The 11547-nt window shown below is 32.3% G+C and overlaps 1 protein-coding gene across 2 annotated transcripts; it reads right to left on the bottom strand.

The window, feature by feature from the left end:
* Window positions 1–4359: 4359 nt before the first annotated feature.
* TAPX (thylakoidal ascorbate peroxidase) lies at window positions 4360–9668 on the bottom strand. 2 transcript variants are annotated; one of them, XM_018126183.2, is made up of 12 exons: window positions 9263–9668; window positions 9008–9154; window positions 8324–8444; window positions 8139–8239; window positions 7966–8053; window positions 7121–7188; window positions 6950–7036; window positions 5814–5888; window positions 5660–5737; window positions 5479–5583; window positions 4887–4961; window positions 4360–4610 (listed from the first exon to the last, which is right to left on the bottom strand). In XM_018126183.2, the coding sequence occupies exons 1-12, from the start codon at window positions 9512–9514 to the stop codon at window positions 4455–4457; spliced, it is 1353 nt and encodes a 450-aa protein (XP_017981672.2). In that variant the 5' UTR covers window positions 9515–9668; the 3' UTR covers window positions 4360–4454. The 2 variants fall into 2 exon arrangements, with proteins under 2 accessions (XP_017981672.2, XP_007019111.3); XM_007019049.3 differs by having other exon boundaries at window positions 4360–4745; window positions 9263–9667.
* Between the last annotated feature and the right edge of the window lie 1879 nt (window positions 9669–11547).

An 11547-nucleotide genomic window follows, 5' to 3' on the forward strand; every position in this document is an offset into this window, starting at 1 on the left:
AACAGAGTTGTTTTTTTATGCTTTCTTGTTTAAAAAGATGCTTTGGGGAAGAATCTAAGAACAGAAGCATTTGGCTTACTTGCACAACAAGGGAACAAAGAACATTGGGCTACACAAGTTGTAGTTTTCCCACCACGTTTGTCAACTCAAAGCTTTTTCCACGCAGAATCATAGGTTTGGTCATTACAAGGACTTTGAAGATAAGATCAAGAAATGTTTAAACTTCAAAGGTCTTCCCAACTCCTTTTTGGGACTTTTCGATGAGAGGTTTCGAATTCACATAGGACGCCTACCCTCTTGTTTCGTCTCAAGGATTGATTTTGTCCTTTGGTTATTATATGCTTTTATAAAGCCTCTTTGACTAAAGTTTATATCTATCTATACACTCTAATAATTAAAAGATTATTAATTATAGAAAATTGCATATGTTTACAAAGGAGCAGAGCTTTGTGTAATTATGGGAGGATGTGGTCTCTTTAAAATTTTTAAAATTTTATATATTTTTTTCTTTTAATACTTCATAATAGATTTTTCGTTTTTATTTTTTTTGCTCTTAATAAAAGTTGGTTTATTCCGTCTTTGTGTTCATACTTCAGTATCTTAATTTAGATTGTTATCTTTTTCAAAAAAAAAAAAAACTCTCTTAATTGTTTATAAGAAAAATATAGACATAATACTTAAAAAGTTCTTGAACTATTTTAAAAATTTTAAATAAATTTTTATTTTTTTATTATGTTCAATCAATATTTTATTTTTTTATTTTTGGATCAAATAAATTCTTATAACTAATCGTTAACTAATTATCATTAATTAAAATATCACATTTCATTTTCATATCACCTAATATTGACGTAGCATGATAACATGACATGTTAATAAAAGTTGATGGCATAATTATGTGATATTTTTGACTTTCCACTTCAACGTCACATCATTGTTACTTGAATATAAATAATAACAAATGATATTTTGATTAAAAATAATTAATCAAATATTACTCATAAAAACCTTCTTAATTCAAAATAAACCTACATTAACTTTATTCAATATAATAAAAAATAAAAATGTATTTAAATTTTTAAAAATTAAAATAATGTAATTTGAATTGAAAATCATGTCACTCAAATATTCTCCACCCATTGTTTATCAATGGAGGAATGTCCAAGTGGGTTATAGAATATCTGATTTTAGCTTACCTTTTTACTATTATCTTTTGATTATTTGCTCGGGACAAATTAGTGGTTTTGCTCTTTGTTCCAAACAAAAGCAGAACATCTTTTCTAGAAAAATTTTCTTTTATTAGCCACTTGCGTTGCTTAACAATGATGCCTGTTTCCTTTCTTTTTTTTTTTTTTTATATGGATGCAACAACCTTTAATATGAACTTTGTCCTAATCTTAAACACATGATCAGCTAATCTCTTCTTTCTTCTCTGGAAAATCCCTTAATTTTGTTTGCATCCAATTTTAATATATTGGGACCTCTTTCAACTGTGATTAATGTACAGCACTGTTCCATTACTCTGTGGTCCATATACAAATAGAGATTAGGTTTTTGATTGCTAAGTCTTATCAATGCCAGCACTAATTAAGCATGATACTTAATAGTATTAACATAATGTTAATTATAATCATGAGAATTGGTGTTAAGGATGATGAAAGAGCAATCATTTTTCTTTTTGTTACATCAAAATGTTTTCTTCAAACATTTTACCCACTCCTGCTGAATTGAAAGTTGGGATTTCAATTTGGAAACTTAGCAACAGTAATTAGCATTGGATATGGCGAATAATTTCACCCATTATATTAAGTAATTATTGCCAATGAAGATATTAAATTAAGACAAGATGTTGGGCAATAATTAAGATTTAAGCCTTGTCTGTTTGTTCTCAATTCTTGTTCTTTAGTCTCAGTTTGTTGGTCTAATTTCCAAAATCAAATACTATTCTTCAGCAAATTTCACAAGTTTCTTGCTTATTTGACAAGAAGCAACATGGTAATTGGACAATGAAAAATGGTCATAAAATCCATTTGACTCAACTTCTTTCCCATTCTAGAACAGTGTGTAAAACATATGCATTGAGCCAACAACCCTCCAAGCGCAACTTTTCCCCATTGAAACTAATAATGGAAGAGGCAAAAACTGAGCATGAGGCCCAGAGAAAAGTAAGTAAAAGAAAAGAAAAGAAAGAAAAAGAGAAGATAAGGGAGACCCCCAGTTGCATAGTATAAACTTTTACTACGGTAAAGCTGAAAAAAGGAGAAACAAGTCTCTCCCAAGAATCTATATAGCTGTAGACAAGCAAAAAAAGGGGTGTTGTAGAAATGATGATTTTCCATGAGAGTTAATTATTAACTGAGCAGCCCATGTGCTGCATAAATGGGGGCAGAGCAATGATCTCTTGCTCTTCTTTTTTCACACTGTTGTGTTCCATCCAGGGGAGAGAAAAAGTTTGAATGGACATTTCCGTAGCTGCTCCCCATGTCTCCATGCTCAAAACTCGAAACCAAACATGCTTTTGCGAAGGAAAAAGACACCTTTTAAGGATTCTGATAATCGAAACTGTGGTGGGTCTTCAATTTGCAGATTTGGAATCCATTTTCATTTTCTTGTCCTACACAGAACGGAAATGGTTCCTCCTCCTTTTTCTCTTCATTGGTTCAAAGTTCCGTCTTCTATTCATTAACATGTTTTGCGAAACAATTATTGCCGAGAATTTTGCCAAACCTTTTTTGGACCCACTATAGTCCAAACTGGTTATTGAAGGCAAATTTATCTTGTTCTTGTTGGACTTAAAATTGGTTAGTTGAGTCCGGATTCTTAGGCCCACTTGATGAAGATGAACAATTAATTTAATTTTTTTTATTAAATTTAATTAATTTTTTATTTTAAATTAAATAAGTTTTTATGATAAATAGTTAATTAATTATCATTAATTAAAATATTATTTATTATTTTATACTCATATAATATTGATGTAATGTGTTATGTCAACGAAACACAAAATGATAAAAAGTATTTTGACTAAATCAAAAAAGATTTATTTAACTCAAACTATAAATATAAAAACTTATTTAATTCAAAATAAAAATATAAATACTTGATTAAATATAAAAAAAATTATTTGAATTATTTAAAATAGTTTTAGATTTTTTTAAGCTATTATGTTTTATTTTATTTTATATGAAAATCTGTTATGTTTAAATTACACAACAAAGTATAATTATATTTGATTTTATGAATTCTTTTTTCGTATTTTTAAAATGTAGATTTTAAAAGTTAATTTTTTTAAAAAAAATAATAATTTTGTGACAAAATGATACTAAAATAGACTCGATTCATGCCAAAATCGTCTAATTAAGTGAAAAATAATTTTCAGAAAAAATAAACAGATACTTCAATTATAGTCGGGCCAGTAAAAAAGAAACTCGTACACCTCTCGCAAAGAATTTGAGAAACTTACAAAAAGTGAATACAAATGGCCACTCAAATCATCATTGCCTGTACAGCATCGGGAGGTTCAACTTACATGACGAGCTTTCTTCACTCAGAAAGCCACAAGTACTGTTCAAGACCAAGGTAAAAAGTCCAGTTCAAGTTCATAGCAATTAATTAATTAATATCATGTCAAATAGCTTGGAACTCTCACTGAAAACAGCTGATAAAATCTGCTTATTGTTTTTGTCAAGTTTATCACAAATTGTGGCAAAATTGAGATTCTTTCTCTACTTGATATATTGAAATATGTATTTCAACTCTTTCACATTTTATTATGAAATTAATTTTAAGAGAGAATAGAAATATTCATTGAATTTAAGACATTGGGTTACTTCATGAACCAATTTCAACATGTCAACAAATAATTAAATAGGGCTTAAGAGCCTGTTTGACTTAATTTTTTTTAATTTAAAAATTATTATGAAAATTTTATAAAAAATAATAACTTTTAAAATTAAATTAAAATTGTTTGATAAATTTATTTTTATAAATTATAATTTTAATTAAAATTATCATAAAAAGTATTTTTTAAAAAATGTAATATTATAATTATTTTTAACAAATTAAGATATTTTTGAAACAAAAATTAAAATTTTCTTACATTTTTAAAAGAATAAAAGAAAAAACTCCTCACAAAACCTTTTCCTAAAGCTTTTTTTTTTAAAAATTTTATTCTTTAAAAAAATTAATTTTTTTTTAAAATTTTTAAAAATTTATATTTGACATGATTTTTACTTTTAAGAGATAAATAAACTGAAAAAAAGTCAAGTCAAACAAGCAGCCGACTGCAAAATTTGAGGATTTAAACATTGATCAAAGAGCTGATGCAGCATGAGAAACCATATACTCACTCTCATGGTCTGATTCAATTCACAACCATTAGTATTAGCCATAAGAGCAAAGAGGAAAATACTACTAGTATACTCCTTTACTAGTGAGAGAGCTCAAACACATAATTAATAATTACCCATAAGAGATGTCAACAAGGCCAAAACACCAATAATAATCATGATGTTTAGAAAATAGTTGGTTGGTAGAGGCTTATCCGGGCTTCCACCAAGTCCCTCATATTCTGCTCGAATCTTCTGCTTCATAGCTTCTGACAGCTCTCTCTGCAGTAATTCAAAACACTCAATTGAATTTTATTCTTTCCCCTTCATTTAGACTTCCATGTTTAACATGTGAGCTTGTATTATTACAAGACACGGCACAACAAAACAAGAAACTTGTTTTTTTTTTTGTTAATCCTGCAACAAAAGCATGAAAAGCAGACAAGATGAACAACTTGCACTTGTATAATTTTCTTCACAAAACCCCTCCATGCCAAAAATGCAATGAATTGTAGAAATCACTTGCTATAAAGAAAATAAGTTATTCATGGTTACAACCTTTCCTGTCGAGTACTTGGCAGCCACAAACTTTTCCGGTGCAGCTTGTGTGGGACCAGCATCTAACACAATACCCTGATCATCAAATTTTGCAGTCAATATTCAGGTCCTTAATAACGGAATTTTTTCTAGGTTTATGTAAAAGAAACATAAAAAACGTTGGATGTCTATGTCTACGCATCTATCTAATTCTGTACCTGTACCAGAAACCAAAACCAACAACCTGATGGAACTAAACTCAGGAACTAGTACTAGCCAAACCACAAGTTTACTGTCTCGAGTTATTAAGTACCAGAAACATTGGCAAATTTAGAATAAATAAACAATATCAGCATTTGCACAGCAAACACCCAACCTGAAATGAGATAAATTCTTCCTGGTGGAACTCAATATGCATGACAAAATTTAGCAGAGGTATGTTTAGCAAACAACTCTATGTAACCAAGATCTCCCCCAAATTTTGAAGAATAACACCATTATCATAAAAGGAAAAGTGGGGTTGATAATGAGGACAGTAGCCTAGCACTTTTACTAGTTAAACTTTTCTTAATCATGAAAGTAATACAGATGCAACCATCCATCAAAAGCAAACCTCTGGAGGATCAAATTTGGCCCCAAGGTTGCTAAGTTTGGCATGGGCTTCTGCATAATCCTTGAAGAATGTCTCCTGATCTTCAGCATATTTCTCAGCATACACCTGCAAATTGCGTAAAATTTAGCACAAACTGTGATCATGTCTTCTCACTGGCTTAAACTAAACTCCTTTTATTTACCTTGAAAGAGGGATCTTCAAAAAGGGCAGCATCAGTTGGCAACACGAGCAGATCTTCATCCTTTTTCGCTTTGATGTCCTGAATTAATAAAAGAAAATCAGGCATTTTTCAATAACTTCCCAATGTATATGAGAATGTGATTCGAATCTCAAACCTTGAAGTATGAATTGTCAAACTTCAACCATTGCACAGTCCAGGAATGTCCTCCTGGTGCTCCTGGCCCATCTTTCTGTCATTCAAGAAGGAAAATCCAATTTAAATCCTAAATTGCAGTTGTTGGTACACCATTCATGTTCCACTTAAGGAAACATATCTTTCTAGCATAAAGACAACTATGTATACTAACACTGGCAAAGTCAGCAACCACAAACAAGTTGCTTATTAAAATGCAACAGAACATGAAAAAAAACACTTGACAATAAATTGTATTCAGGAGACAATCAATTTGCTTTATGGACGATATTGACAAACAGAACTAGAGGTAACAATTTGCAGTTTCTAACAGTGCAAGTCATGCTCACGTCTTAAGGCAATTCCGTAGAAGTGAAAAGGGAGAACCATACGAGGATATCCCCAAATTCATTTTGTTTGGAGCACTTTCAGCCACAGAATTTTTCATTCTTCTGAGGATTCAGTGTAATGATCAGCTTTGAAAGTAAGTTCAAGTTTCTTTTCTCCAAAGTCCATTTGTGGATGGGAAGCAAAAACTTCAAGTTAAAATTTTAAGGGTAATCTTAGAGGAAAGAACAGTCATGCTAGAACCATATGGTTTGGCATGAAACAGGACAAGTTAAACTTAAAAGGAACAGAAGGTCGGTGTTTCTTCTCATACTTGCTTTTCTGATGAAATAGTGCCCTCATGTAGTTGTTAACAATTACATGTCAGTGAAGTGTTTCTCACCGCCTAAATACCAAAAAGCCCATAGGAATAATAAAAAGAGAAACAAGCATTTATAGGTTTCCCATTAAGAACACGAAGAGGCTGACAGACTGGGTAAGCAAATCTTAGTCAAGGTTCAGACTCAACAACATATTTGGAGGTAATTCCCTCATATTCATCCCATTGATGCCAAATGCATCCATGACAGGGTAGATTGCTTCTCCGAGGAACAGTAATGAGCTAAATAAATGGCACTGTACATATTCAATGATAAGTATAACAGACTATAATGCTTAGCATTTGCACTAGAATCTCTAGCCTCTCAAGAATTGGATATGACAAATAACCAACTTAAGTTACTCAGAAAAACAGATTTTCCCTATTCATAATCAAAACAGGGTTTTAAATACCGTATACTTGGTTTCCGGTTTGCCCCAACCACTACGCTCTGGTCTGGACCTCCCAAGTGTGTGTGCACCAGATAATGCAACTATTTCCTGCATATCAAAGAGGCAGATGATTAGTATCAGTGTGTGCCATAATAAAGACAATTACCAAGGATTTTTTGCAATAAAGTCTACCTTGTCATTCAATCCCATTCGGTAGAAAACCTCTCGTAGATGATCAGCAGGTGAAGGGGGTCCAGCATCTAAGCACAGAGAAATGCCATAAAAGTTAGTGGTCTCTAAACATAAGTAGAAGCCAACATACCAATACCTATGAGGGGTCAAAGATGCAAAACAAGCCCAAATTACTTGGACATGGCTAACAGATCTAAACAAACTAAAACTATGAAGCCTGCCAATGTATGGCATCTAACGATCTACAGCTGATAATTAGCTACATACTCAGAACTTCAAAATATTGACAAAGATAAGAACTTAAAAGATCATTACTTACGAAAGCCTGCAACATAAAACTCTATTAATAGTATTCTAGGTCCGTAAATGAACAACTGCCATATAATAGCAGCTAAAACATGCCTCAACCTGTTTATTTTTACAAACTTACTATTACTTTTACAAAATTCCTACAGATCCCAATATTCTGATTTAGTCTATAACAATGCAACTTGAGGTATTTGCTCTATGTTACTGATTATAGAACACCTAGTAGTACCCTTGTTTTTGTTGAGATAAAGATATATTATCTGTTATCCATGACACACTTCACAATAATGCTATGACCTGCCCAGACATCCAGAATTAGATGGAGTAAAATGCCGTGTTCAGTTCATGGACTAACCATTCTAGAAACTTTAGTAGCACTCCAGCTGATGAATCAGGTGCCTCAAGTTTCTACTCACATTTCTTAGTGCCTCAAATTTCTACTTACGTTACTTAATTTAGGAAATCAGGTGCACCGTGATCTTCCCACAATTTACATCCACATGGACACATCATGTGCCAAAATAAGGTTCACTTACCAGGTAGCCTGCCCTCTTCAGGACACTCATTAGGACCAGAGACATCCACCCTACCATATTTCATAGGAATTTTGGGTCCCCCAGCCTCCTGAAATTTCAACTCAATACTCAGTACAATAATTACATATCAATCAACGCAAAAATACTCATAAAAGGCTAATAGGAAGGATGACCTCAATAGCAGTAGCACTAGCCAACTGGAACAAATCTGCATATGTTACACCAGAGTACTTGTCCTTGATAGGCTGAATAAGCTTCAACGCGTTCACAAGACCTGAACCGCAAGTTTATGAGACAGCAGAGCTAACAAGCACAAACTAAGCTAATTATGTGCTATAAGTAACATAGAAAATGTTACCAGCATTGGCTGCATGTTTCAGCTCAACTTCAAACCTAAGACTTCCATTCGCTCCACCCCTTTGAGGCCATTCCTCTATGTTCTTGTTGTAGGTACCAGCATCGTGCCATCCTAGACGAACCTGTTGCGCATAAACCAAATTACATACATATCGCAGTAAACTCGTTGTTTTTCTCAAGTCTTGACAAACCATTTTCTCTTGTTTCTTAGGAAGGAAAATAAGAGGAATTGCAACTTTCCTTTCCCGAAAACTCCAATCCTTCCATATGAGAAGAAAACTAAATAGGAAACCATCATTTAACTAAAATTAAGCATTTTATTTACGATTTTAGCCTCAACTAAATCTAAGTTCAATCTACACTTTTTAATGCTGCATAAACAGATCAAGGTGATACTTCGTTTCTTCAATATGAAATAAATTTCATTAAATCAAAGTACTAAATCTAAGTTCAATCAACACTTTTTAATGCTGCATAAACAGATAAAGGTGATACTTCATTTCTTCAATATGAAATGTATTTCATTAAATCAAATTATTTCTTCAGCGTAAGCCAGGATAATATTTTCTGCTAAAAATTGAAAGAACATAACTACATTTATTCAACAAGAAACACTGTGAAGCAACACAGCGAAAAAGCACTTACAAACATATTATTGAGAAAGAGAAACCAAAAAGTTAAGTACCAGAATAGGATGGCAAAACTTAGATTTGAGAAGTTCCTTGATATCTTCCCTAGCACTCTTCAACTGATCAGGATCCGAAGCAGCGCATTTCGGACTTGCTCCCGTGCTGAATCTTCCGCTGCTCGACACATTAACTGCCGATGTCCTCTATTTCAAAACGAAGAAAAAACAAAGAAAGAAAGTTACAAACATTCAAAATAAATATATTAGAAGATAAAAAGGAACGAAAGAAAAAGGAGAGGTAAAAGGCGGAACCTGGTGGCGACAGAAACGAGGACAGAGAGCGAGGGATTTAGAAGAAGAGAAAGAAATGAGAGAGGGAGAAGAAGAATAGGAGGAACGGAGATACAGTCGAGCTTTGGAGGAGGAAGCAGCGAAGATTCGAGAAGAGGCGGCGGTGCCTAGAGACGAAGCCATCGGCCGCTTCAGTGATGATGACTGAGACTGTGAAGGTGAAGAACTCTGAACTTTCACTATTTGTGTCAGCTGTGATAGTCGCTCTGCCATTTGGCTCTCCTTCCCCAATTGTTTTGGATTAAGCTTTGGTTCTTTTGGCCCAACTCCTAACACACGCCTAGGGAAAGCTTTGTTTGCAAACGCAGTTGGCTTTTGGGTTTCGCCAATCCGCTTCTTTCGGGACTTCGGCTCTGGCTAATGTCTAACAGCCACATATATATATTAAGCTTGGCCTGGCTTGGTATTTCGAAAGACTAAGATATGCATTTTTATTCTTTCTTCTTCCACTTTTGGACTTTGGAGGAGGCCAAACCCTCACGTTTAAGCGAGTCGCAATTGGTAGTAGCAAAATTGCATTTGACAAACAATTTGTCTTGTTATCCACGTTTCCGTGATTGGCAGGAGGGTTTGTTCATTATTTTATGCATTATAATGAATTATTACCTTAACTAACGAGTTTATAGAATTATCACATATTCGTTAAATAACTATATTCATTTTTAATCTTCTTAATTATGAGTTAATCAGCATGTAACAATTTTATGGATTTGTAAGATTCTTATTAGTGTCAAAGAGTTTTTATTTCTTGAACTTACTTCAGGAAGGAGCTATCATAAAATCTAAACTCATAATAAAAAGATAGAATTTATTTTAAACATTTTGATCAAATAAATTTGACTTCAATTGAAATTTATAATTGTGATTAAATTGTATCGAAATTTAGCGACAACTTTTCATTAAATTAAATTCAAGATCTATGTTGTCAAAGAAGAAATCAAAATACTACCAAAAAAAAAAGGAGACTTTGACAAACCATGATCCCCTTGCATGCGACCGAAAAGCCAGTAGGATTCATGCAATCCAATGCGAGATTGGATGGATGCTGGACAGTCAAATAAAACAATTGTTTCGCATGCTCCAATGAAAAGCCATGGGTCATGGGGAATCTATCTAGTTCACACTTCGCATTACCGCTACACTTTACATAGTTCCGATATAAATTGGGCTGATCCGTATCAACTAAGGCCACGTTTGGGCTTTTTAAGGATACGAATGGCTCTCCCTGATTTAAAACTGGAATTTATTAAGCCATATTTCTACTCTACCCAAGTAATAGATAAAGCCCACGGTATTGTATGTTTTTGTGCTAAGTCAAGTTTACGTGTCATGGGCCCAAACTTTGGATGCAAAAAATATAACACATCTAATTTTTTTTAGTAGCATAGGATCTGCTCTCTTTCATAGAAGAGTCCACTTGATCCAAATCTATATCGATTGTCAAATTTTTTATAAAAAGTTTACGTTAATGAAGAGTTGAGTAAGCATAAATGTGACTTATCATGAATTTACATTTCAAATTAAAAAACATATTTATTAAGTGAAAAAAAGTTATTATTTATAAACTCTAAATTCATCTTATCTTTTATTGATATAAGATTTATGACATGTGCATATAAAATAAAACTACAAGGAAAAAGGAAATGAATAAAGAGATGATGGGCATTTCTGACATGTATGGCTAAATGAGTTTAGATATATGTATAGTATTGTAGCAACTGGTTTTCCCTTGGACAAAGATCCAAGTTTAGCTTTACATAAATGAGAGATGCAATTTGTATTATAGGATTACGCATGGGCGGCCCTTGGGTGAAGCCACCCAAGCAGGGGCTTTAGGCCCCCAATTTGGAGAGGCCCCAATTTTAGAGAAGATTTATAATTTTATAATATAATTAATTATATTAAAAATATAAAAGTAAAAAATAATTAATAAAATTATTTATTTTTTTATTTTTTTAATTATGTGCTTAATAAATCTTAATTTTTTATTATTTTTTTATTTCTAGAATGCTATTAATTCTCAATTATATTATCTTATTTTCAATAAACTAACAGTTATATATATTTAATAATTTATAACAGTTATTTTTTTCTCACTTATTTATCTTATTTTCAATCAACGCATTTAACGATTTTTAACAGCTATATTTTTTTATATATTAAATTAATTATTTTGTTTCAATGTATAATATCTACTTTTGAAATCTTTCATTCTCATTTGCTCTTTCTTCTTTTAACTTCAATTT

The sequence above is a fragment of the Theobroma cacao genome, chromosome 8, assembly GCF_053813885.1.
Source record: "Theobroma cacao isolate CCN51 chromosome 8, ASM5381388v1, whole genome shotgun sequence".
In the NCBI taxonomy this organism is placed as follows: Eukaryota; Viridiplantae; Streptophyta; class Magnoliopsida; order Malvales; family Malvaceae; genus Theobroma; species Theobroma cacao.